Source organism: Amblyomma americanum, chromosome 2 (assembly GCF_052857255.1).
Source record: "Amblyomma americanum isolate KBUSLIRL-KWMA chromosome 2, ASM5285725v1, whole genome shotgun sequence".
Classification (NCBI taxonomy): domain Eukaryota; kingdom Metazoa; phylum Arthropoda; class Arachnida; order Ixodida; family Ixodidae; genus Amblyomma; species Amblyomma americanum.
Window position 1 is genome coordinate 17,564,895 of NC_135498.1, and position 27,898 is coordinate 17,592,792.

At 48.3% G+C, this 27,898-nt stretch overlaps 2 protein-coding genes and 1 non-coding gene across 3 annotated transcripts; 1 reads left to right on the forward strand and 2 right to left on the reverse strand.

Annotated features, from left to right (window-relative positions):
• The first annotated feature begins 418 nt into the window (after positions 1-418).
• On the forward strand, positions 419-16,925 carry LOC144118363 (uncharacterized). Its single transcript, XM_077651314.1, has 5 exons — positions 419-684; positions 4,407-4,659; positions 11,616-11,759; positions 14,886-15,983; positions 16,725-16,925. The coding sequence occupies exons 1-5, from the start codon at positions 580-582 to the stop codon at positions 16,871-16,873; spliced, it is 1,749 nt and encodes a 582-aa protein (XP_077507440.1). The 5' UTR covers positions 419-579; the 3' UTR covers positions 16,874-16,925.
• Positions 13,736-13,807, reverse strand: TRNAS-GCU (transfer RNA serine (anticodon GCU)). The gene has a single exon. It is a non-coding gene; the product is annotated as a tRNA-Ser (tRNA).
• A 583-nt stretch (positions 16,926-17,508) lies between the features above and the next one.
• LOC144118364 (uncharacterized) lies at positions 17,509-27,073 on the reverse strand. The gene is made up of 6 exons (XM_077651315.1): positions 26,867-27,073; positions 25,014-25,249; positions 23,343-23,502; positions 21,409-21,528; positions 19,095-19,207; positions 17,509-18,075 (listed from the first exon to the last, which is right to left on the reverse strand). Exons 1-6 carry the CDS (start codon positions 27,045-27,047, stop codon positions 18,001-18,003), a joined length of 885 nt encoding a protein of 294 aa, XP_077507441.1. The 5' UTR covers positions 27,048-27,073; the 3' UTR covers positions 17,509-18,000.
• Between the last annotated feature and the right edge of the window lie 825 nt (positions 27,074-27,898).

Here is a 27,898-nt window from a genome sequence, read left to right on the forward strand (position 1 = left end):
CCTGGAGCCTTCGTCGGCGGGAACACGACACATATGACCGTATAGCGACGCGGTCTGTGGCTTTACAGTTGATCATCTCGCATCGTGAGCATTATTACCAGTCCTTAGCCCTACTTCGCCATATCTGTCTAATCCTAGGCACGTTCCATATGCTGACCTTCCCCTCACCGTACGAGCGTGACAGCAGACAAGGTAGCTAATGGCCTGTGTACCTACGCCTGGCGGTGATTCAAGGCTAAAGGCTGTCGACAATGACACGCAAATAGAGAGACTCTGCCATTCCAGCATCCAGGTATCGAATAGATTGCCGTGCGGCTCAAGTGCCCGCGTTCCATGGCAGGGAGCGTTTAGGAGCCGGGGGTCGCAGCTCTGAAAGAGCGACAGCTGTTTCCTCCCCCCCCCCAAAAAAAAAAACAATAAAAAGAAACAATCCGCCGTAGCAGGAAACCAACCAGACGAGCATAATGTATTCCGATCCATGCGGAGAGATAAAGAAGCCAGTTGCTGTTGCTATACGAGCTAAATCGACTCACTGCGCACCATGTCACAGAGACTACAGCTCACTCCTTCCCCATATGCATGGTGAGCAAGCGAATGAGAGCATATGCTTTACACCAAGAGCCTTCCGGAAGTTGGTTGCATCTGTTTGCGGAGCCCATGGACAATAAGAAACCGAGGAGAGTGGTGAGTAAGCCTGAAATTATTTATTTTTGTGTTTGAGTTCTTCCTTTCAGCCCCGTTATTTACTTCACGCAAGTTTTACTGCGAAAGCAGTGCGACTGTACACCACGTGATTGTGATGCCTGTTAAGTGAAGCCTCCAGTACGAGCGAGTCTGCACCGTCCAGCCACCTGCCGCTCAGTAACTCAACCCTACCCTCCAATAGCGTCACCCACCACCATTGCATCGACTCCCACCCTCCACAAGGCCTCCGTCCACTAAAAGCCCCAGCAGAAGCGGAACGACCAAGCGACGCTGAAATCTGATTAATAAGACGCAGTGATAAAGCAAGCTTAAAGCCGTGTGATTACATGAGGAGCACGAAAAAATTCAAACAGCACTACCACTGTGGTTGTCCTATTGTTTTTGTGTGTCTTCATTGTCCGCGTTTTTCTGCCCCGCTTCTTATATTTATTTTAGGTTTTCACCATAACAAAGGTTTGCGTTAAAAAATTAAACCTGTGACCAAGACTATGACGCTTTGCAGTGCATATTTCTGCAGCAATAATTTCTTGTGGGACACCAATAGCTGGTGGGCTGCGATTTTGACTGAAGAACACATCATGAGCTAGTTGGTTGTTCATCGCAAAAAAGAAGCGTCAACTTCACGAAGGGCGCAGAAAGGGAAGACGAGACCCAGGCGCTGTCTCGTCTTCCCTTTCTGCGCTCTTCGTTAAGTTTGCGTTGTTTTCTTTGTGATCTTGGCAGACGTAGATTGTAAACCACTCGTTTTTTTAGCAGGAGTACCACATGACGGTACAGGTATTTTTTTTAGAAATAAAACAAAAAGCACGCGTTTCCGGCGCGATCAACGCACGCAGTGCTTCCATTCAGCAGTCCCCGGATGCGCACTAAATTCCGAGTGTGCACTGAACTTTACGGAGCAGTAGCTACATCCGCAGCCGGTACCAGCATCTGCTAGTATTTAAGGCACTGTCGAAATCTACTTAGCTTGTCAAGCGATCGCTGCTGAAAAAGGTTTGCGTTAGGGCTTGTTCCAGATTTACGTCCCGTTAGAGCTCCATCGGCTCTAGAAAGCGCACTGCAGATGCTGTCATTGCTACTTGATATTCTTGCATTGTTGTTGTGCCCAGACCGCGATTCTCTGCACTTTGCTAGTCTACAGGCGTCCAGATGTGACGCATATGTGCTGAATTGAGGCGGGAAATAGATGCGTGAACACGCACTGCGACATCTTGAAATGAAGGACTCCACGAGTACCAGTGATTCGGACAATACAAGAAAATTATGTCCGTATCCGTGTTTGCCCGCCGCGCCCGTGTCAAACGTTTCCGCGCCGCTTTTGTTGGTAAGATTAGAGCCGCCTCGATACGTGTCGCAGCTGCCACACCACGTCGTCAGCAGCCGAATGGTTTGCATATTGTAATACCCACATCTGCGTCGCATGGTTTCTATCGAACCTGCGATGCCTGCACACAGAAAGCTTGTGCGGCGACAGAGAATACCGTGCATATGTTCGCGCCACAGCACACAACGTGACCTGAATTGAATTGGCTGTTGGGGAAAGGAGATGTCTCAGTATCTGTCTCACATATCGGCGGCCACCTGAACCGCGCCGTAAGGAAAGGGATAGAGGAGGGAGTGAAAGAAGAAAGGAAGAAAGAGGTGCCGTACTGGAGGGCTCCGGAATAATTTCGACCACCTGGGGTTCTTTAACGTGCAATGACATCGCACAGCACACGGGACCTGCGTTGAGAGTTTCTTCGCCTAAGGGAGCACGCATGCAGGAACATTTTAATGCAGCTTCAGGCAGCGAAGCGTAGCTCAATGCAAGACTATCGCGGCTGCCGGATCATCTCTCGGGCAGCCATATTGGATTCCCAGTGGCGCCTGCTGGAGCCTGTGAAAACAGCATTCGCCCGCCGTATGTGAGTCAACGGAAGCGGGTCGACATGAATACAGATTGCATGGAGCGACCACCAATGAAATGAGGCGTCACATTATGCTTTTAGTAACAATAGTGGCAATTATAACTTGCTGTAATTGATATACGTTGTTCCCCAGTCCCTTCAGCGATACCACCATGGCCTTGCAGATAAATCAAAATATTATGAAACACTGCAATTTTTTTCCTCAACTGCCCGCTCTCACCTTTATTCTTCGCCTGTTCACGCTTCGCTGCTTGCTCCCCTAATGATTTTCCCTTTTTTGTTATTCATTTAACCCTCACAGGAGCTATGAAAGAGGCTGTCAAGAAAGTCGCGGTATGACAGGGATGTTAAAGGATGCCGCTTCCCGAATATCATCCAGCATGAATTTTTAATGCGTTTTTTAAAAGCTGAGTTACGCAATGAAATTTTTTTATTTCAGCGTCTTTAACATTTTCCTTCTCCTCTCGTCACCTTTTGTAAGCTGAAAGGTCGGCGCTCCTCCGCCGACCCCAGCCACTGGACCCCTGCCAGCTGCCAAAGAGCGCAGGAATTCCCCGGCACGGGGGGGGGGGGGGGGGGGGGGAGCTTTCTGACCCACCGGAGCGATGCAGCTGACTTCGTGACGCCATAAATAATCCAACTGATAGCCATCTCATAACAGACATATGCAGAAGCGTGAAACTGAGGAAGGCACTAGTATGAAAAAGTCGCCGGAAAAGCTTGTAAACTTTCGCGCGTGGTTGTGAATTATCTGCTTCGTGTAAAGGTATATAATGTGGCTCAAGGGTTCATGTCAACACTGCGTTGCGATTGAGCAGTTTTATGTACTCTCCTCAGAAGGTGCTTCAGGGCCCCTTCAGTGCCCGATGGCGCGAATTCGCAATATATCCTTTGCACGCCGTATGCTCATGGAACATCATGGAGCTTGCATACAAAGCCTGATGTCAACATTGTCTCAATAGCCAACGCATTTCGGTCAAAATGTCTGGCGTCAATGTGGGGCAAGCTGAGCGAAGAACAGGACGCGAACCTGCGACTTGCATCCTGCGTCCAAATATTTCTCGTCTCTCATTATGCTGTATGCCTCGTGCACAGGGGTTTGAACCTCGTCAAGTGAACTCTTTCGCTTTTGTTCGAGCCCCTGTTCGACGGAAATAAATCAAATCAAATCAAATCACATCTGTTGCGCGAAAAGTAGGAAGACATTGGTTGGAAAAACAAGAATTGTTTACTTCCTTCGGTTCTTCTAGGTAGTTCGAGGTATTCGATTTCTTCTTTCGCACAACTCGTGCCAGCTGCACAATATGGGCCAAATTCTAACTGTTGCTAATTGATGACCTTTTGATTTCAAAAGCTTTATGTTAGCTAACAAAATTTTGATACTGGCGCCCGTGTGATGTGCGATGTCAGTGCACGTTAAAGATCCCCACGTGGTTGAAATTATTCCGCAGCCCTCCACTACGGCGCCTTTTTCTTCCTTTCTTCTTTCACTCCCTCTTCTATCCCTTCCCTTACGGCGCGGTTCAGGTGTCCGCCGAGATGTGAGGTACATACTGCGCCATTTCCTTTCCCCCAAAACCAATTATCAATTTTTTTCTGAATGTGGGTACTTTAGCTGGTATGTTGTGGAGTTGTTATTCTATTTCTTTGATACCTTGTTAATCGGGCCATTTAACTGATAAGCTAGGCCTCTTCTCTTTTGTGCCCGTAAGGCGCGCAGTGATTCTCTGTCTCTCTTTTTTTCTCTCTCATGCGCACACATACACGCGTGGTCTTCCTCTGACACCGTCACAGGATGACCTCAAGTGCGAAATGACTGACGCCGCCCCCATGGAGGGAACCATAGAAGGGACCGCACGTCTCCGCCTGCAGGACAGCCGCCGAAGCTGGTTCACCTTGGCCATGTGCGCGGTGATGTTACATGCGGCCACCCTAGGAAGCCGCTCGCACGGCGCCATGTACGTCGGCATCCGGGAACACTTCGGCGTTAGCCACAGGGAGGCCTCGTTCCCGCCATCCCTGCAGTCTTCCCTGTGTCTGGGCGGAGGTAAAATAAAAATTATTGGGTTCTTATGAGATGAGTAGAAAGGCGTGTTAAGCGTCTCACTCTCGATGGACACCTCAACCGCGCCTTTAGGGAACGGATGAAACAGGGCGTGAAACGAGGCACGGAGGAAGAGAGGCCACAGTGGAGGCCTGCGGTTTTCGGGTAGAATCCGATTCTTTCCGACCTCTACTCCACGAACAACTAATCGAAAAATCAGGTTAAGCCTGCTTTCTGCTCAAAAATTGTTTTTTTCGAAATGTGCTTGGTCAATGGAAAGATTTATTATGGGCTAACCTAAAGGCAGGACCAGATACCTTAATGCCCTTAACGGAGGACAAACCCATTCCGTTTTTTGCTCTTAGCAAAAATCGATTCGGTGACTTTTTCGGGGTATGTTGATCTTTGCACGGCACCAGAAGACGCATTCATTGCTGAGAAAATGGCATTTCAAAATTCCTCCTCCACTCGATTCACACTCGTCACGTTTCTGTTCTGCGAGTTTTCGTCTTGTGCTGCGCTACAGTGTTTTTCAATACTGTGAACAATTAAGCCCTCAAAGCCACACCACTGCACCTAACAAAACTCCGAGATCACCGTGTAGAAGTGAATGCCGATGAAGCCTAGCCTCTGGGATCCGAGTATGAAGCCCGCGAGTGTGGATCCAGCTAGAGGTGCGGAAAGAGTTGCAGCGCCCGCTGCCCGGTGTGCCTTTTCGTTTCCAGTGATTCCTTCGCGTGCAGGAATCCATTTGATAGCTATACAGTGCAGCCCTCCTCTTGCAGGCGACGGGAATCTAATAATGTTAAGAACGGCACAGTCTGCTCCCCCTGCACGGCAGGCGGTGTACGCTGCTTGTGAATCAATGTGAACGTGGTAGGTGCAAGGAGGCGGATCCTGTCTTTCTACTTTTCGAGTAATGGCAAAGCGTATGGCAATGAGCTCGAGATTAGTGACAGTGTGTCCCTCGGAGATCCGTTGAACTACAGTGATATCTGATTAAGAGTCGTGACAATATATGGCAGTGCAATGTTTAAAATGGCCGGCGTCTGTGATCAGTTGGACGGGCCCTTCCTGCGCTAGCTTGTACGACATCTCGTGACGTTTAGCGTCAGCTTTGTGCCTTTGGGGATTAGCTGAACCCATTGTCTTTGGTGATAGCATGCCATCTACTAAATAGATTAGTTCCCGTCGTGGCGCAGGAGCCGAGAGTGTCTCTAAATTGCAAACGTTGCAGCATAATCCCGCCGCGGTGGCTCAGTGGTTAGGGCGCTCGACTACTGATCCGGAGTTCCCGGGTTCGAACCCGACCACGCCGGCTGCGTTTTTGTGGAGGCAGAACGCTAAGGCGCCCGTGTGCTGTGCGATGTCAGTTGCACGTTAAAGATCCCCAGGTGGTCGAAATTATTCCGGAGCCCTCCACTACGGCACCTCCTTCTTCCTTTCTTCTTTCACTCCCTCCTTTATCCCTTCCCTTACGGCGCGGTTCGGGTGTCCAACGATATATGAGACAGATACTGCGCCATTTCCTTTCCCCCAAAAACCAATTATTATTATTATTATTATTATTATTATTATTATTATTATTATTATTATTATTATTATTATTATTATTATTATTATTGCAGCCTAATGCCCGCAGAATCTGACGGCCAGCCGCCGTTGTAGAGAGACGGACACGCTGGGCTTGCAATTGGTGCTGTGCCACATGCTGCAGGGCATTGATTTTGCTGCATGCGTGTAGCTCCACTACTGGGCAGTACTGTGGCAGACCAGTAACCAGACGCATGCATCGCCTTGCGCGAAGGCGTTGGGTCGTGTTAAGCCGCATGTACGAATATGCGTACAGGTTTTTTTTATGTTATGAGTGCTAAGGCTATATGACGGAGTCCCACCTCTTTTCGTTCCCCACCCACGCGCGGAAACTCGGCGCATAAGGCGTAAAGCCTGATGGCAATTAAGCACCGTGCTATGAAGCCAGCCTTTGGCTCCCCCATCCTCGTCAGTAAGCATGCCGAGTATGTGGATTGTTTTTTTTTTTTCTGGGAAATAAAGGAGTTCCCCAAATGAAGTGAGATAAGGTTCCGTTGGGCCTCGGGTTGCAGTCGCGGACTGCTTATGACAATCATCATCATCATGATCATCATCATCATCAACCTGACTACACCCACTGCAGGGCAAAGGCCTCTCCCATGTCTCTCCAATTAACCCTGTCCTTTGCCAGCTGCGGCCACCCTTTGCCTGCAAACTTCTTAATCTCATCCGTCCACCTAACCTTCTGCCGCCGCCTGCTACGCTTACTTTCTCTTGGAATCCACTCAATTTAAGGACCAGCGGTTATCTTGCCTTCGCAGTACATGCCCTGCCCAAGCCCATTTATTCCTCTTGATTTCGACTAGGATGTCATTAACACGCTTTTGTTCCCGCACCCACTCTGCCCTCTTCCGGTATCTTAACGTTACACCTACAATTTTTCTTTCGATGGCTCGCTGCGTTGTCTTTAACTTAAGCTGAACCCTTTTCGTTAGCCTCCACGTTTCTGCTCCGTAGGTGAGTACCGGTAAGAAACAGCTGTTGTACACTTTTCTCTTGGTGGATATTGCTTCACTGCCATTCATGATCTGAGAGAGAGCCACTGACCGCTTATGACAACCATATATACTCGTTTTTTTTTTTTTTTGCGGAGATGTTTTCATGCCACACTCCTTGATGCAGGCGTTATTTTGCACGAGTAGCACATGAGGTTGGCCGCGATCTGCTCGCTTGTTAACCAGTTGGCACGATATATGACACCGCGGATCTGGCCTGGGAGAATGGCTTCATAAGCCTGCATAGGTGCCGCCTTTCTAGAAATTAAGAGAGACTGTAGTCTGAGGAGATGATCCCTGGCATGCGTATACATGCAATACGTCGACTGCAAACTGACTGCTTGTTTCAAGAGGCGTTCTTGAAAACCTGAGTGAAAAAAAAAAATTTTTTTTGAAGCTCGTCTGCAATGGTTCCGTGCAGACTAGTATGCGGGGAGTGTGAATAGCTTAATTATCACTGTGTGTTGCCCACTGATAGGACCGGCACCTGTTAGCTTTGTTCTTTCGCCTAACAGGCTGCCATTCATCCCCTTCAGAATGGTCATTATCAGCAAAGTGATCGATTCTGCCCAATGTGGTGACCAATGTCGCCGAGGCAGAGCCCCGGGATCGAAAAATGTGCGTCCGCGTAACGAGCATTTATAGCTGTCGGCGAGCGGCTAAGTTTTACGCCGTGTCGTTTGTTCACAAAGCTAGCGTTTTATTGAGCTATCTGGGAAGTACCCAACCCCATCCTAGGTAGCTTGGCAACTTTTGAAAATGGAAAAGTGCAAGATCCTAACTGAGAAGGGTTAGTTCCAGGCATATTTTCCGTGGAAAGAACAGAGAAGGGATTGGGGACAGGCATCGCGGCAATCACTTGGCTGGAATCCTCACCCGTCATGCTTGCGTAGACGTCAAGCACAGGGATAGATTGCGCCGCGTTATCTGTGCCGCTGCGGAACAATGTTGCCGCGGCTGCCCGGGAGCCATGTTGGCGGCATCGGCAGTAGGCGTATACGATGTATCGGGATCGTTTCCTGGGATAGTCTTCGACGTGGAAGCGTTGAAACCAATGTCCACTGGTGGCGAGGGACATGACGGTGGTGTCCATCCATTTCTGGGAGCCTAGCCCAAAAACATCCGGGCCAAAAGCTTCAAACACTCGGAGCGGTGCGAACGTACGTCTCGTCGATGGATGGATGGATGTATGGATACGGCTGAACCCTTTACATCGGGCGGTGGCTCAAGCCACCTAGCCATGTCTTGTGAAATTTTACTCCTGTCTTGCTTTTAGCCACCAATCAGATAACCTTCGCTTGGTTACTTCTAACCTCTTAAAATCCACTTTCCCTTCACTATCCCTAAACCCCAATGCCTTGGGTAAGTCAGCCCCGCTGCCTTCCACTGTAGGGTGAAGCCCTTTACAGAAAAGTATCAAGTGTTCAGCCGTTTCCTCCTCCTCTCCGCACGCAATGCACAAAGTGTCTATCTCCTGGTACCTGACTCTATACTTCTTAGTCCGCAAAACTCCAGTCCTGGCCTCAAACAACAAAGAACTTCCCCTACAATTATTATAGATATTTTCTTTGACAATTTCCTGTTTAAAGGTCCGGTATGTTTCTAGTGCCGATTTCGTCAGCATCCCTGTTTTCCACAAAGCTCTCTCTGTTCCTTTAACCTTTTTCTTAACCGATAATTGCTGATTTGCCCCCTTACTGCTGTCCAGATATTTGCTTGTCAATTTTCTAGTTCGCTTTCTCCATTTCGTGTCAACATTCTTTATATACAGGTATCTGAAAACTTTCCTAGCCCACCGCTTTTCCTCCATCCTTCTCAATCGTTCCTCAAATGCTATCTTACTGCTAGCCTCTCTGCTCTCGAAAGACGCCCATCCCATATCACCCTGTACCCCCTGATTTGGTGTATTGCCATGTGCTCCCAAAGCTAACCTCCCTACTCCCCGTTGCCTAATTTCCAGCCTTGCTTGAACATCTGGCCTCATACACAGGACCGCATTCCCGAAGGTCAGGCTAGGGACCATCACCCCTTTCCAGATCCCTCTTACCACCTCATACCTATTGTAATTCCACAGTGCCCTATTTTTCATGACAGCTGCATTCTTACTAGCTTTATTCATTACATATTTTTCATGCTCTGTCAGATACTCAACACTGTTATTTATCCACACCCCAAGATACTTGTACTCATTCACTACCTTTAGCACGAACTCCTGTATTCTATGCTCGCCGCCCTCTTCATTAAATGTCATGACTGCAGATTTTTCCTTACTATACTTGAAGCCTAATCTATCTCCCTCTGTACTGCATATGTCTAACAACTTCTGCAGGTCTTCCTTGTTGTCAGCCATTATCACTATATCGTCCGCATATATTAGTCCCGGTAATGTCTGTTTAATCAATTCCCCTTGCTTGAAAAAAGATAGGTTGAAACCTAGTCCGCTCCCCTCTAGCTTGGCCTCCAAACCTTGCAGGTACAACATGAACAACAAAGGGGACAGAGGACATCCTTGTCTAAGCCCCCGCTGTATCTCTACAGGCCCTGATGCTTGCAGCGCCCCCTGGCTAGTTGTTTCTGCATCTTCGAAGCATAAACGCGCTGTACTTAAGCCCTAGGGCAGGGGAACGAACAAGAGACGACACAGGTAACGTGCGCGAACTTCAACTGTGAAGATAAAAAGTTGGAAGTTCGCCTCTCCTCTGTCCTTGTGCTTAAGTACAGAGCACCGGTACTTTGAAAATACAGAACCAATTAGCCACTTTTGTAGCTTGGTTTTCGTTTAGTTTGTTCTCTTTTCACACAGGTTTCAGACTTTTTGTTATCGCGATCACCAAAATTGTTATTTTCCGATGACTTTTATATAGATGAGCATGGTTGACGTTTTGCCCGAGCACATCGTGATAACTGGATATATAGGGGTGTCATTCGCGGTTACCAGAAATCTGCCTGTACTTTCGAAATCTGTCGACAGGAACTCAATAGATGATATCGTCTTTTCAATTCCTGCCAACATGTTTCTTTTGGATCTTTAGGTGCGGCGAAGCGCAGAAATTTGCGAAAAAACCTTGGTGTCACGGCCATATACCTATCCGCTTACACTACAGTCTCGGAAAAAATATGGGGCACGCTTCGGCTTTCAAACTCTTCTCTCTTGTTGTGGGGAAAAAAATAGAAATGTTTGCTGCGTTTAGGAGCAAGCGCAAAAGTAAGTTTTGTTTTCCTATAATCAATTAATCTTCGCTAGGTAATGAGTCGTATGGCTTTCACCGCCGAAGCGCGATCCATATTTTAATTAATGTCCGCGACCGACAACACTGAATGAGACGTGTGCATATCAGCGTCAGCATGCGCAGAGTATGTCAGCGTGCCCAGTGTCTGAATGAAACCAAGCACTCCAAGAGGTCCTCCTTTGGAGCGCTCCAATGGGCCCTGAAAAAAGAAATGCTTCTTTTCACAAGGCGCTAGCTCAGGCCTTTACTAAAGGTGATCCTTATATAGCATGCCCTGGGAGCAGCTAATGTCTTTGCAATCGCGCGCGCCACACCCCTTTTCTTATATTTACCTCAATTTGCAGCCTTCTCCTCTTAAGCTTTCAACTCTTTTTTTCTTTCAGTAGCGCATTTCACTACTGAAATTGCACACCGCTCCGCCAACCGCTGAGCGAACGTCGCAAAAAACGGTACCGAACTCTAAATGTACAGCTGTGCAGCTGTTTTTGCGTACCCGTGCAGATGCGCTCAGTAGGATGTTTGCGACTGTTATTTTTCTGATTTGAAGATAGCGATGGAAACGAACACGCACTGCATAAGCGCAGCGAGTGCCTATTTCTATATAAAACTAAAATCCTTTCTTCTGCACACAACTAAAAGGGTGGCACTCTCTTTTATATTTATTACTCTAAACAGAAAGGAGTAACAACCACCGCAGTGCCTCTGCGGTTATGGCGCTCGGCTACTGAGCCTGAGTGAACGAGTTCGATCCCGGCCGCGGCGGTCAAATCTCGACGGAGGCGAAATAGTAGATGCCGGTGTACTGTGTGATGTCAGTGCACGTTAAAGAACCCCAGGGCGTCTCTCATAGCCTGAGTTGCTTTGGGACGTTAAACCCCCATAAACCAAACCAAAGGAGTAAGAAGGGATTAAGCAGTCGTCTGGCGCACTCCCATTCAGAACTGGGAGTGCGCTGAATGCGCACTCCCAGATCTGAATGGGAGTGCGCTAGACGACTGCTTAATCCCTTCTTACCCCCATACAGGCGTACTGGTGTTTAGAGTGTAGTGTATTTCCTGCTCGTCACTCGCGCGGCGCTGCGGGACAATGGGCAGCAAGCACCCTACATACCTGGTCTTACCTGCACGCTTGGTTGTTGCAGGAATCATCACCGGCTTCCTGTGCGAAGTGGTTCCTCTGCGGGTCATGTCACTGGGCTGCTCTCTGCTGACGGCTCTGGGCCTCATCGCGTGCTACTTCGCCCCGAGCGTGTCCTTGATCTCGCTCTTCTTCGGAGCGGTCCACGGTGAGGCACCTCCAGTAGGCACTCAATTCTTTCCCTGATGCTCCACCTGTTGCACTAAGGTAGTTGGCTATGGGGAACTTGCGCTGAAGTTTGCGGTGCCGATTGCAGCGCCATAACACACTGCCTAGCGAGAAGAGCAAGCAGTTTTGGGTAGTACTTTTAGTACTTTTCCGCGCCACCTTCTGGCGCTTATTGGCGTGAGCCTCCGCACTCTGTCGAAGGCGCACGTGCCGTGCGTCAGCTATCTGGGCTACGCCGAGAGAAGCTCGGCAATGAATGCTGTCAGCCAAACGCGGGTATCTAATCGCGCAGAATGTGTTCTCGCGTTTGCCCAAGCGGCTGACAAAATCAGTTTTGAATCACCGAATGGAAAAATTGCAGTGCAACCTTGGCAGCGCAGGTTTCCCATCGAGAGCAAGTTTCGGCGAACGCTTGTTCCTCTGAAATAGACAGCATGATGGGGCAAAGAAGCTTTCGAGCGACACGCGTGCCTGCAACCTTCAGCTATCATAAAAAGGCAAGGCTTGCATCAAAGATAACCGCATGACCGAGCGCTCTGTTTTGTTTAGGAATAGATTTGGAATAACGCACCCGAAATATTGTGTAGTTTATCCACAATATGACTACGCACTCCTCTTTGTAGTCGCAAGACATATCCATCTTGTCAGCACTTTCGGAAGTCAATGATCTATAGCGGTGGGGCCAATGAAGATACTGCTCCAAACTGCAGTTCTAAGCCGCTTTTTATATATTTGCTGTTTCCTTTCGATCGAATCGCTCTGTTCATGTATGCAGGGTGCGCTGTGATCGAGTAATTCGCATGCGAGGAGGAAGACGGGCACAACGCTCTTTCCAAGCCCATGACGTTCGCTTTGGCCGGCGTTTATTTTGCACAGAGGGCACTTAGGGTTTCCTTTGTGTCCACCACAGTGAGCACTAAAAGCCTCCCTGATGTACAGTATACACTCGAGTAAGGGCCGCGCTTGTTTCTGGGCCACTCCCCTTTATTGGGAGCCGATAAGCTGAAAAAAAAATCCTCAGGCATGTATAAATTTTCTTGCGGGGCACTAATCCCCGGCGACCTGATAGCTGGCGACAGCCGCCTTCTGTTATCATGGTCATCATATCATTGCATGTTCCGCTGTGCAGCTGTGTGTCATAATAAAGCCCAATTCAGTCGCCTGTTCTCAGAGCGCATGGCAACGGCCAAACACGAAGTGACGCCGACAGGAAGGCTAAGGAATGTTTGGCTTTATGGTTTGGTTTTATGGGGTTTAACGTCCCAAAGCGAGTCGAGTTATGAGGGGCGCCGTAATGGAGGACTCCGGAGAATTTCGACCGCCTGGGATTCATTAATGTGCACTGACATCGCACAGTACACCAGCATCTAGCATTTCGCTTCCATCGAAGTATGGCCGCCGCGGCCGGGATACAACCCGCATCTTGTGGGTCAGCAGCCGCGCACCATCAACACAGAACCACCGCAGCCGCGTAGCTAAGTAATATATCACTTCCTCTCGGTTACTCGCTGATTTTGAATGCGTTGCGTGCAGTGTCCCCGCACATTGTGCTTGAAAATTTTAAAGCTACACCAGTTCAGAATGCAATGCATGGAATCAAAGATTACCTCATTCATTAAGGTGGTGAGAGAAGTGGCCAGAGCAGCGGCGAAAACTGTTGCGATGAAGAATCTTAACGAAATCTGCAACTAGTCTCCAGTTATAGGTTCCGACTGTAAATAAAGTAAAGTATAGTTTCCCCGTATTATAACTGAAAAATTGAACTTAATAATGCCTCCCTCGTGCAAGGACTGGTTTGGTTTGGTTTATGGGGGTTTAACGTCCCAAAGCGACTCAGGCTATGACAGACGCCGTAGTGAAGGGCTCCGGAAATTTCGACCACCTGGGGTTCTTCAACGTGCACTGACATCGCACAGTACACGGGCCTCTAGAATTTCGCCTCCATCGAAATTCTACCGCCGCGGCCGGGATCGAACCCGCGTCTTTCGGGCCAGCAGCCGAACGCCATAACCACTAAGCCACCGCGGCGGCTCTGCAAGGACTGTACACAGCCAAAATCGCTATAAAAAAGTGCGGCCCTTAGTAGAGTGTACACGGTAGCTGCCGCTACAAAAGAGGCTGGACTATAGAGGCAAGAATGATAAATTCTGTGTGCCGAAACTGTACCATAGCTGCCGGACATGCCTTATGTGAACGACTACGCAATAATTCCAATAAGATGGCTCTTGCTGCGCACCTAATGTGCACACACTTTTTCCAGTGAGATGTGCCAGTCGCTGTCGGGAATCCAACCAGCAGGCTCTCGCGCAGTCGCATAAAGTCATATAGCCAGGGGGCCATCAGGCCGATGGGTGACAGAACTAAAATCAGAATCTCTCTAGCTGTGTTCGTGCCAGCACAATCAGAAGCAAACCAAATGCTTATTTGACGGTCTTGGTGTAGAGGGTACTCGAAATTAGGTGGCATTGTGTGTCACACCACATATGTAACCAGCGAAGCCACTGAGTCCGCAAAGCCCCCACGGGGGTAGGTACACCTCCCAAAGAAAGTCCACGGAGGAGAACATAAACCGAAGAACACAACAGAGGGGGTAGCCTCAGAGTGCTGAGTTAAGCACCCTAAGGTTTCCCCCTCCCTTATGGACTTTGGTTTGTGTTGTAATACAAGGTCGCATATCAGCGTCCTATAATCCCGCTAACTCGTTTCGTTTACTTTCTGTGCGACTTGTAAGTGTTCCAAAAGATTGATAAGAACCTCAGGTGGTCGAAATTTCCGGAGCTCCTCGCTAATTTCGTCATTGCGTCAGAGAGACTTCTTTCAGTTATAATTCACAATTTTTTTGCACAATATGCAACCTCAGCCGCCTTAAATCAGTCAACGTTTAACAACTTTTAATGCCTGTACAAGGCACCCTGGCCTATCCCCCACTGTGGGTGTGTGTCACTCCTACATAGAACAACAATTGCACAGAACGTGATCTTCCAGGACACACCTCGTTTCTTAGGGCGCCCTCGAGCAGTTTACGCAGCTGCAGTTCACGGGCGTTCTTCAAGTCCTCTTAGCCAACAAATGGGAGGCACTTGGTGTTTTTTTTTCTTTGCTGCAGGAATGGCCTCCAGTGGCGTTTTCGTGGTCACGTCCGTACTGCTGTGCGCGTACTTTGTCCGCTGGCGCGCCACGGCGTGTGCCAGCTCGAGCGCGGCCAAGAGCTCGCACTTCTTAACTCCGTTCCTCGCCAACTACATCCGCGTCGAGTACGGCACACCCGAGATCTTCCTCCTTCTGGGCGCTCTGTCCCTCAACGGACTCGTTGCTGCGCTCCTTGTGCAGATACCGCCCTGGTTGTTGCATCCCAGGAATAAAGAGGGCTCTGGCTCCGAGTTTGGTGAATCCCAAAAGCACCCTTCAAGACAGGCCCACAACGAGAAGATAGGGTCTATAAACAAGAGTTCTGATAACTCCGCAGGCGCTGACGTGGCAAGTGTCACCGAATCCTTATTTCCAGATGTCTCGGAGGACCTCGTATCAAAAGGAGCACGTGATGCTGGAGAACCGGACAACTCTCTTCAAGAACAAAACGTAGAGTGCGCCGCCAAATTTCCTTGTAACAATATTTCAACTAACGCTAGGTCGCAGCATGCTACAGAAAGAGTTGTCATTGCCAGCTCTTCGAAATCCCAAGTGCGTCAGTACAGAGCTCTTGAGTTGCTGAGAATGACCGCCGCATCTTTCGCCAAAGTAAACTGTAAGGTCTTCGTAAATCCGCTCTTTCTCTTGAATTCCCTGTCGTTCTCAATTCAAAACTACGTTCTATCCAATTTCGTTCTTCTCCATTTGGACGTGACGCTGCAGCGGGGCATAGACAGTAGCTTCGCGGCGTACCTTCTACTTGCCTTCAACGTTAGCGTCGTGCTGGGGTGCCTCGCCATCGGAATCGTGGTGGATCGGCGTTGGCTGTCCGCGAAAGCAACACTGACACTGGGTTTCTGCGGCAACGCAGCAGCCTGCGAAGGTCTTGTGTGGTCCGAATCCGGCACCCAGCTCCTGGCATGCGCCGTGGTCCAAGGCCTGAGCTGCGGAGTGGTGGCTCCCCTGCTCTGCCCCCTAATCATCAAGGACCTAGGCCACGAAAGCCTTGGCCTCGTGTTGGGTGGGTGCCACACCGTAATGGGCGCCTCTTTACTCGTCAGACCTTCACTCATAGGTAACGTTCTATTCACTAATAACTCTCTATTCCACTTACGGTATTTCTAAACTGTGGACCTATATTCCGCAGCCAAGTTAAGTATCGTCGCACACTAGATATGCGCACAAAGCTGGAGCTAAACTTTCAGTTAAAAAAAAGGTCTTTTGAATTATTCGTATGATGAACTATCACAAAAAGGTACAAAATGTCGCGATCCACTGCCTGCATTGAAGATTTAACTGTGTTCACAGCCACGATGGCAAGCCTCTTGTTTGCCTAACCTGAACTTTTTCTACTGTTTTTTTATCACGAACCTGCTGTTTATTTCCTCCATGTTGCATTTATTGTGCACGTTTCCATTTCTTTTCTCTCTGTTTGTATTTTCAAATATCCTTTTTTTTCTGCCCATTACTATTCTACGCCCTGATCACCCACCGCGATGGCTAAGTGGCTATGAGGTGTGACTACTGAGACCAAGATCGCGGGAAGGAATCCCAACCACGTTGAAAGCATTTGCCAATTCGGAGCCTTCCAATATAGGACGTCACTCATAACTCACATGCATTGCCAAGACGGTAAAATCCTCATATGAAATATCACATGCCTGCCGCCTCTGCTCCTGCCCCTTGGTCAGTAAATAGACAAATAACTGAGTGCGCTGGCTTTTATGGCTTACGAGGTTTTGTGCTACTTTTAACCCTGTCGCCTGAGGCTTTCGTCATTGTGATAAATATCTTCTATTTCTGTTTTTCTCTGCAGGTTACTTCAAGGACGTGCTGGGGTCCTACGCTGGCATTCAGCACATCTTCGCGTCGCTTAATGCTCTTCTGGCTGCCATCTGGATGGCCAGGGTGCCACGTTCACTGCGCAGGAATAAACAACGTTTAACTGCCTCCCGGCACAACTAGCGTACAAACTTGGATTAACTTCCCTTGATACCATTTTGGTGACATGAACTGCACTATTCAGAAAAGGGTTGGAAGTTACACTACACAATGTACTGCAATTAAATGAGCAGAAACACGACGCAGGCAAGGTCGCCACGTGCATGCTTCATCATCCAGGAAAGCTCATTGTCACTTGATTTTATTGAAATATCTCAGTTATTAGAAAGGACCACCAATATTGAGATCACTATGTATAAAGAAAGAATACCGTCGCTCTTCAGTTCATCCTCCAGTTGTTTTGCCAGAAGTGCCCGACAATTCATCTGCCGCACACGTCCAGGAACTTCAAGTGTTCATTCAACCTAGGAATTAGTCTCTCGGCTGTTTCGCCAAAAACGCTATTGTTATAGCCGTCGCCTTACCCCTGCCTGAACGTCGTCAATATCTTCGTTAGCACGCAATAAGTTTACATACGGCCCGCTTACTTATATAGTGTTCGAAACAGTGCCCTATGTAGTACCACGGAGAATATTGGTCAAGAAGGGCGACACATCGCTGTTACACTCTAAACAGAAAGGAGTAAAAAGAGAGTAAGTTATTCTCTAGCGCACACTTCTTCTATATAAGGGTGTGCGCTAGAGAACAACTTACCCCCTTTTTACTGCCGTGTAGATGTGCTCGTGTTTAGAGTACACCAGCGCTAAGTTACGGTTGTGACGCATAAACCGTACATTACACGACGAGCACGCTTTCCATTACAAGCTTTGCACGATTTACCTGCAGTGCGATAAAGGTTATAACAAAAAAAATCGCACCTCATGCAAACAGAATTTCTCACTACGTGAGTTCACTAAGAACATCGTTCGCAACACCTAGTAACAAGCGGCAAGAGTCAGTCTACATGCATACTTGTCCGGGCTGTCTTTTGTTTATCCTCGCGCACTTGCGAGGTCGCAATAGGCAGTGTGTCAGCTCTTTTTCTTCCACTTAGAACTAGTGGCAAAAATATGATTCTTTCATATCGCACATACACCTGTTAAAACAAGGGGAAAAAAGCACTGACGACCGCATTCTCTTCGCGACACATTGGTGGCCACAGGAGTTCACAGCATCGAAACTCATATCATGTTGACTGCACAATTGTGACGTCACCGAGGCTTCGGCACTTGGACCACACCAGCTTGGTCCACGTTGGGGCCCACGACATACTGTGTCTGGATGTCCTGTACAAATCAAGGCAAACGAAACGCATTGCTTAGTTAAGATTCATAGAAAAGCACGTCGAGCAGTTATTATGCGGGCTTTAAAACAGGAAAAACGACGCAATGAAAAGAAGATTTCGGTAACGATCAAGAGAAATTATATTAGGTGCTAGCTCAGAACGCGTCGGTAATTTTTGCAATGCTTTCTCATTTCGTATACTACGTAGTCACCTCAAAGAGAAGTGCTAAGTACGCTCGTACGCACTGGTGTGACCAAGTTCTGTAATAAAAAGAGAGCCATGAACGATTAAAATCAGCACGCGGAGTACTAACATGTCAACAATACGACACTGTTAACTGATAGGCAACGGTGTTAGACTAGGCAGATTTCATGGAACCAATGCGGCGAAATCACATCTGAAATCTACAACCGCCACCCTGAAACTACCTCACGCAACAATGAGGAAATATAATGAACTGAACAGCGATAAAACTCGTGGGTGATCATGCGATGAGATGCGAGAAATCTGCGAGATTTTGTTTTTACAAATTTTCGTTTTCCCATTGTGGCCTTCAGTTTCAATTCGCCGTTACTTTTTCGTTCCGCTGCTGAAATGGGTTTTGATGGGTAGAGGATATCGGTAGGGTGGAAGTGGGTTGTGGCTGGGTAGGTAGTGGCTCTTCATTATGGTATAGGCGGATAGGTGGGCAACTCCCTAGATAGTCAAGATAGGAGTGAGGTGTAGGGAGGTGGGTGGTACTTTTGCAGGACAGACATTTCACTCGTCAAGGCTTCACACGCCGCCACTTTTGGGGAATGTCGCACATAATGCTAACGCAGCAAAAACTTCCACCGTGGTACCAAGCCATGCTTTGTGGCTGCTAGCAGTTCAGAACTGGCATGTGCAACAGACGCTTTACGCTATCAGAAGCGAACCTCTTCGTCTCTTATTCCAGAAACAAGGTTGAGGGTGCACCCACACGATTGGTAAGCAAGTAAGGCCTCACGAAGCTTGAAGCTTGCGTTGCAGTGCACTTACTCTCCCGCTGTAGCGGTTGTAGGCGATCTGGAAGACGATACCAGTGCCGACAGCGAAGAGCGCCACCAATACCACGATGGCCAGGATGAGCGTATGGTCCTGGCGGCCTCCGACTGTGATGCGCGCAACGAGAGCTTACTGCGCCACGTTCGCCACAACTACCGCAGGAAGTCGGTGTGGTGCACTTGTTGGAGCAACCATACAGGGCTACATCGCAAAGGTTCCAATTTCCTTCGTGGTGTCACTTGTGCTATTAGCGTCATACGGGAAAGAATCAAAGCGCATTGTGTCGCCATCTACGGACAAAAAAGTGAGTCGCTGAGAAGTATACGAGCGTTGCTGATGGTTGACGCCCGGCCTGTACGTGCCTGGCTGTTTTCATGTTTGTGGAAGCGATGTGTGTCCAATATCTAAAGAATAAATATTAGGAGAGGTAGCACTTCACAGGTGGCTGGGTGAAGAAGTCCGAATAAGCTAAAATCGAGTTGCAGGAAACACTGCAAAGATGTAATGATACTCATTAATCCGGTTTAACGGGTCAAAACAGATCAATTTGCTATGAAGCTAGCTGTAGAAGGGGACTGGATTCATTGCACAATTGGAGCTGAACCCCTGGAAACGTGGCTGGGAATCTACCCTGCTACCCTGAGCTCAGTAGAGGAAAACAGGAGCTGTTTAGCCGCCGCGGCAGCTACGGGAACGGGAAAGCAAAAATGTTGCACAAACCTTCCGTTAAAGCCCTAAGTTCTGTCCCTCGGTCGCTCAGTTTTTTTCATTTTTTTCACGCCAAGCTGCGCATGTCTGCACTTAATTAGTGATCGCGAGTAGTTTTATTAACTAGTTGTATGGAAGGATAAGGTAGATTATGGGGTTCTTAAAGCTTAAAGCTGTACATCTTAAAGCGGTGCATGGACCTTCAGAAACGCACAGTGAAAGGCTCCTGAACCACTCATGAGTGGTTCACTGACAGGGTGCACTGACATGGCACAGCACACGGGCTTCTTTGCACTTCACATCGACCGAAATGCGGCAGCCGCGGCTGAGACACCGACCCCCCGCGGGTGTCACGAGTATCGTTGCACAAGTACTGCGTATATCCAGTAAACATGGAATTCATAGGGACATTTAGAATAGGGAACGCTTTCGAATAGTGTGATAAGGGAATAGCGGAGCATCAGTGCGCATGCGCAGGACAAAAATTGGAGGGGACAGTTAAGCCTTCGGGTATGAAGCGATAGCGTAATGGGCTAATTCCCATATATGCAGAAGGTCATTCTCTACTTTATATTCATAGATCCCTGCGGGTCCTCGTACCCTTCCTGGCGCAAAGGTGCAACGGTTAAGCTATGCGCCGCTGCCCTGCGTTGGCAGGTGCTTCCAGCGGTGGGCCTTGTGCGGCCCAGGTTACTCTTCCCGAGCGACCAATCATTAACTCTCACCTGCCACGGTGGGCACTTTGCTTACTATCCGGTGGGCAGGTTGTGATGACGCCGCAAGGTCACGTGACCTAGGTGACTAACCTGCCTCCTGGGTTGCTCTCTGGGGACAACCTGCCAGAGTCATTCCCGCGATTTTTCGCTCGCAACGCCGACAACGACAGCACAGGATTTTCTGGTAGACGGGGCCTTAAACGCTGTCGCGTTCATGCCCCTTTTACCATGTTATTGTTCCTCTCAGAAATGTAAAAAAACAACATAAAAATGGGTGTGGTTTAGCTCTGGTTAAACCTGGAGTGACGTGATAGCTACAGCTGGCCGAGTGGAACTCGCTCAGTCGAATTGCAAAGTCAGTCTTTCGCTGCTGCGTTTTGCTGGGCGTTCTTTCTTCATCTTTGTCCCTGGACGTGGATTCACTCTCTCCCCCTCTCCAATCCTCCCCCTCTCGGTTTCGCCGGCGTGCCGCGCCGCCGGCAGCTGCCATGGTAGCCACGGTGGCCACGGCGCCGCCACGCTGAAGGCTCGAAATGCTAGCGTAATCTAGGCGTGTGGCGCGCACACCAGCTGCGTGCTCTGACGTCACTTCGCGCATGCGCACAACTGACCAGGCGGGCGGCGTCGGCTCCGCGGTCGGCGCAGCGGCGAGGCGCGTGGCGCGCACACCAGCTGCGGGCTATGACGTCACTCCGCGCATGCGCACAGTTGGCGGAGCGGTGATGCCACGGCTCAGCGCGGAGCCATGCTGACCTCGTGAAGTGGCTGGCGTAGTGTAGCTATCGCTACAAAAGATAGAGGGAACCCGGACCAGCAACGCTTTGCCAGGCTTAACGCCAATTGAAGATAAGGGAAAAGAGCTAAATGCTCCTTGGAAAACTCACTGCACAGTCGCTCGTCGCTGCCGTCGCCGCAGTTGTTGACGCCGTCGCAGACAAATCCCGACCAGATGCAGTGGCGGTTGCTGCAGGCGTACATGCCGGACTCGCAGTTGCCAGACAGGTCTGCAGCAAGAGTTGCGACATGTGGCGGAAACACACCAAAGAGTGGAGCTCGCGGACAATTCTGGACGCAGCTTGATGACAGCGGTCATCAGTCATCACCACACTCACAAAATCGTCGCCTCCATTAGTAGTGACCGTAAACTGTCATAAATGCAGCGTATTCACGAAATGCGACGTAGACAGGGGAAGTTCGCAATACTTTGAAATGGCGTCTGTTTTTCAGTGATTTGCGTCAGAACTCTTGAAATCAAGTTGTATTATAAATTCAAGCTTTTAAGCATGCAGGCTGCGTAAGAACAAAATATGTCATTATCATTGTCACTTCTCTTCCTTGCAGAAACCATGTCATTACCTCTCATTCTCATGTTCAACATTTTTGGACAAAAATTTTGAATATTGGGAAATTGTGAGGTGCTGTTATGGAAATGTTGAAGCCAATGGTCCATTCTTATGATGTGTCGGAAAATTGTTCTTTTAAAGTTTTCTATCGCTCGCATGGAGCAGTTAATACTGCCATAGAAAGCAAATGGGGAACGCTTTCTACGCTCGAAAAATGTTAATAGCAAAAAAGTTCGCCTGTTGACGGCATATCTTCGGATGTATTGACTGTTATAGCGAAATATTACCATATTTTTAAAAAATGCTTTCATACACTCTTTCCCGTTCAAAAATTTATTTAGCCATAATAGTTGGGTATGCGCCGATCACCACGGAGCCTTGTGCACCAGGCGCTCGTTTTCACGAGGACTTAGTATACTGGCCTCCAATAAAGTTGTTCTCCGTCCTTCTTTCGTTCACAGAGCTTCCATATGTATTTTATGGCCAGATATACTATTATTTTACTACAACATACTCCATGTAAAGAGGCACTCAACTTTGGTACAAGAAAGCTTCAGGAAAAGTATTAACGGTCCTCCGACATGAATTCATCATTTCATAGTGCTGTCACAAGGCCGCAATGTGGACTGACACTCGTTTATGCTTCGTTCGTAATTTTGCGCGCCAGCAAAGAGTGCCTCTGTTCGACCTCAAAACCACACATCAGGTGTTTCAGTAGAGCTGATATTCGCCGCAGTCTCGCAAACTTTTTCATTAGGCGAGGAAGGCTGAGCAAGGAGGAGTGACAGTTCCGCAGTTCAAGGAGGGTAATGCTTCGCTGACTAGGGTCTTTGTGGAATTGCTTCTGTCTCTTTATTCCTTATTCAAGGATTCCTGCAGCACCCGAGGGCATTATTTCAGGGCGGACGTAGAACGAAATCAAGCATTACAAGTGTCATAGTCATATAATGGGACTACTCGAACAACACATGGAACAGCCATAAACACAAGAAACACACACTCGCGTACATTGAAATATAATAATTATAATTGGTTTTCGGGGAAAGGAAATGGCGCAGTATCTGTCTCATATATCGGCGGACACCTGAACCGCGCCCTAAGGGAAGGGTTAAAGGAGGGAGTGAAAGAAGAAAGGAAGAAAGGTGCCGTAGTGGAGGGCTGCGGAATAATTTCGATCTCCTGGGGATCTTTAACGTGCACTGACATCGCACAGCACACGGGCGCCTTAGCGTAAAATTATGCAATTTTAGGATAACATCAATTAATGCATAAATGCATGAAACGCTTTCATACACGTGCAGTCTGCCATGTTATTAGGCAGTTTGTTCCACGCAGATATGACATATGGAAAGAAGGAATTCTGATAAGGTTTAGTTCAACATCTGATTTTTTGTACCATTAAAGCACGTACAGCACGATTACGCATGTGCGAGATAAAAGATGAGGGTCGCTTGTACAAATGCGCCTCAGCTCACCGCTGTCTTTGTAGCTGGTGAGCACCATCTCTATCTTTCCGGGCTTCTCGCCACCGTTGTTGATGACCCACTCGAGGGTCATCTGCGAAGTGGTCGTGCTGATGCTCTTTCCTGTCGCCTGCTTGCCGCAGACCAGGTCCGGCTTCTCGGTCATGTAAATCTGGGAGGCACAGATGGGAGAGGTATAAAAGGACACGCTCCTAGCAGCAGCTATAGTCTTTAGAGTGTTCAGTGTGTGCACTGGTCCCGATAACTCGGAGGCGCGGTTTCAAACCGACCGCGGTGGCCGCGTTTTGATGGAGTAATAATAATAATAATTGGTTTTGGGGGAAAGTAAATGGCGCAGTATCTGTCTCATATATCGTTGGACACCTGAACCGCGCCTTAAGGTAAGGGACAAAGGAGAGAGTGAAAGAAGAAAGGAAGAGGTGCCCTAGTGGAGGGCTCCGGGATAATTTCGACCACCTGAGGATCTTTAACGTGCACTGACATCGCAGAGCACACGGGCGCCTTAGCGTTTTTCCTCCATAAAAACGCAGCCGCCGCGGTCGAGTTCGAGGTTTTGATTGAGGCGAAATTCAAGATGCCTGTGCACTGTTCGAATGTTATTGCACGTTAAAGGGTCTCAAATAGTCGAAATTAATCCCGAGCCGTCCACTACGGTGGCCCTCATAGCTCCTGTGTCGTTATGGGACGTTAAACACCGCGTTATACATACCACCACAATTTTCGACGCCCGACGGATGTGCTAAAGTATTTAAATGGGGCCAAATAATAAACCTACCTTATCTGCTTATATGCTCGGCAGATCTCGAAGCCATTTTGAGAGCTAATTTCACTTTGACTACCAACTTTCGGTTTAGTATTGTTGACGACTCCCTTCGAGGCGTGTGGAGCACGGAATCCAAGCATTTAGTATACATAGAGTGCCGGCACTCTGGTTGACTGGAAGGGCCTTTGTGTGAAACGTTTCTGGAGTAGAAAGCGAAAAGTTTCCGCGGGAGTCTCCGCCGGCATACGCTTCATGCGCACTGACCAGACCTATTTTCATTAGGTGCAACTGCTTCGGAGCAGCTAAACACCTTGCACTAGTCGTGCAATGTAAACACGAATTAGCCACTATAATAAATATGAGTAAGCTGTCTTCTAGCGCACTCTCTTATAGAGGCAGGGTATGCTGCCCAAGCCCCGGGATAATTTCCATGACTAAAAAATACGGAATACTTACGGCTGGCAATGGAAACAAATTTCTTCTTCAGAACATGAAAAGTTTTAGCAGTCACAAAGATCTTAATCGAGTTCTCAACCACCTAAATTTTCTAACCTCAAGACCTGCGGTGCCGCGTTTAAAAGCCTCCTGCTATTGCTATTTGTATATAGTTACTGTTTTTTTTTAGTGAACATGTGCCTCCGTAGCAAAGACTGCGCATTACGTATATTCACGGATCAGAATCTACTCCGGAACTTGGACAGTATACCCTGCCCCTAAATGGGAGTGGGTTAGAGGACCGCTTAATCCCTTATTACTCTCATACAGGCTTATTCGTGTTTAGAGTGCAATTGTTTGGAATCTCGTCAAGCCGGTGCCATTCTACCAGTTTCTCTATTCACGTGGACAACATCTTCTCGCGAAAAAGTGCTTTTGGTATTCTGAACCGAATGGCTTGGTACCTTGAGGTACATGTAGCATATGAAGGGCTGCTCGACGGTGTCCAGCTTTATGAAGGAGATGGTGAGCCGCGCGTGCGACTCGGTCTGTATCTGGATCCGGCACTTGCTCACGCTTCGAGGCAGCACCCCCGAGCGGTGCGAGTGGATGGCCATGCTGGCCTTCTGGTCGCGAAGGCTCAAGTAGTGCGAGCGCTGCACCTTGGACGTCAAGCCGCCGCACGCCTCTTCCAGGTACACTGCGCGCAGAGCATTACCCTACAAGGTGAATTACCCTACACGTGAGTAAAAAGGAAGTTAACTCTTCTTTAGCGCACTCTCTTTTAATGGCAGGGTCGATGCTGACAAAGGACCGCGGTAGATTTCGAACAGTAAATGTATGTGTAACGTTAAGAGACAGAAAGCGGGCACAGTCGGTGAGGGAACAAAAGCATGTTAATGACATCCTAGTCGAAATCAAAAGGAAGAAATGGGCTTAGGCAGGGCATGTAATGCGGAGGCAAGATAGCCGCTCGTCCTTAAGGGTAACGGAGTGGATTCCAAGAGAAGGCAGGCGTAGCATGGGGCGGCAGAAGGTTTAGGCAGATCAGCTAATGATATTTGCGGACTGAAGCCAACATAGCTTAAATGAGATATATTTCGCACACTTGGATCTCCGCTTTACTGGCACTAAATAGGTAGCTCTTATTTTATCGTAACTGTTTCTGATAAACCACCAGGATGACTGATGCAAAATTTTCTTGGCATGCGTGCTGCCCCATTTCGTGTTTTGGTGCGTTTGAGGTGTACCATGCCATTTCAGTTCGGTAACCAGGTTTTCTGCAGGACGGAGAGCCTTTAGGACAGGAAGGTAGGTACATGATACATGCTCCCTTGTATTCGTCTTGAAGAGCTACTATTGGCGTGTGCTTGTAGGCCTGAAACATGTATAGTACACGTAGGCTGTCCTTTGTAGTCGCAAGGCTGCGTTCTGGTGGATGCAAATTATAATTAATCCGTTGCATATAGGCCTTTGTCCTCGAGAAACTGTAGTAGTGTTGACGTGCAGCGTAGTCGAGGGGCAAAACGACTGCAGAGTGACTGTGGCCAGATTTATTGAACATATACTGGTTGCGTTACCACACACTCTGAATTACTGAATGAATAATTACTGAATGAGTAATTACTCCGGTATTACGAATCTACTCCACCTTGACAGATTTCCTTAATCACTGGACCATTACGGTTCCCGCTTCGAGTTATTGTTCAATTTGCTCCCACCTTACCATCGGATCTGTTAGCCGTCCTGGTTAGCTCGGTTAGCTGATTGGTCCGGATTCCCTGATTCGAAATCCGGACCAGGACGAATTTTTTTTCGACAACAAAGTTTCTGTGAAGGCTGTGTAGCTTTCCTTTATAGCCGTATGGCTGCGCCTGGGTAGATGCTGAAGAGTAATTACTCTCTTAGTACATACCAACTATGCGACTACATGGTTAATGCTGACGTAGCATTGCACAACCACACTGCAGGGACACCTGAATGCCCCGCACTGCAGTGTGTCAAGCTCTGCTCGACAGGATTTAACGAATATCTTATTGGTATATCTCTCATCACAAGATAAAAGAAAAAAGTTTATTGAGTAGAACTTGTTCGGGGGCTAGTTGGTGCATCTCAACAGAAAAAAAGTCGCGCCAAATTCGACAACACGCAGCCTGTCCAGTTTTTCTTGCTGTGTTGTCAGAATTGGCGCCAGTATTTTCTTTTGAAAAAATAAAGTTGTACAGGGTCAACGACGCAGTGAACGGGAGAAATACCTGTGTCGTCAGTTACCACAAAAGACTGTGAGATCAGTAGATGTAGACAAGGCGGTACCCACGTTCGCGGTAGGACAAAGTGTAAGATGGCTTCTGGGCGACGTTTCGCTGGGAGCCATTGCGCGGTTGGTGCACCTGGCCGAGGAAGTCTCCGGGCAGGCGTCCGGGCAGACCGACCGCGGTCGCCAGCAAGCACCATGCGACGCATGCCGGCAGGGTCGCCCGGAGCCGCCCGGACTCCATGCTTGATGCCGGGCCGCCTGTTTACAAAGCACTGGCCCGCACGATGATGATGCTGTCGCGACCACAGAGCCATCAGCAGCAGCGCTCAACACCAGCATCATATTATGATGACCTACAAATTCGAATCTGTATCAATGTCACTGATGTTAAAAAGGCCGGTCAAAAAGCAATTTGGCTGCTTTTGACTTTGTCCTGCAGCCCCTAAGGTGTCGAAAAATAGGATGTGGATGGTGTTTGTTTTACGCGCAGTCACGCGCGTGAAATCCACCGGGACAAATCTTAGCCATCGTGCAGTAGAACAGTTGCAGTTTTGCTGATCATGTGCTGTTTCCATGCCATCAAGGGTTGAATAGGTTTTCATTGTATCTTTCAGGTCCAAATTTCTTGGACAAAAATTTTGAATATTGGAAAATTTTAGGTACTGGTATGAAAATATTGAAGGTGGTGGCCCATTCTTCCCAAATGTCGCACAATCTTTCTTATAATTTTTTTCGTTGCTCGCATCGAACAGTATAGTCGGCCATAGAAAACCATTGGAAAATGCTTCTGACGATAGCAAAAACGTTAATAGCAAAGAAATGCAAGCGTGTCGACGGGAGACCTGCGGATATATTGATTGTATAGTGAAACCTTACAATGGGCGAAAAAATATGAAAAAATTCTGTTCATAAACTCTTTCCCCGTTCCAAACTGCTTTTGACCAGAATTTTTGGGTATGTCTTTCTCCCTGTCGTAGATGAAGCAAGGAAGGCGGTATTTCCTGCCCTTTTCTCGCGCTTTCATTACCTCGTGAAGGGGAAGAAGAAGTTGCACTGTATTCTCGAGCGTTCGTTCCTAAAGCCTGATCGTCC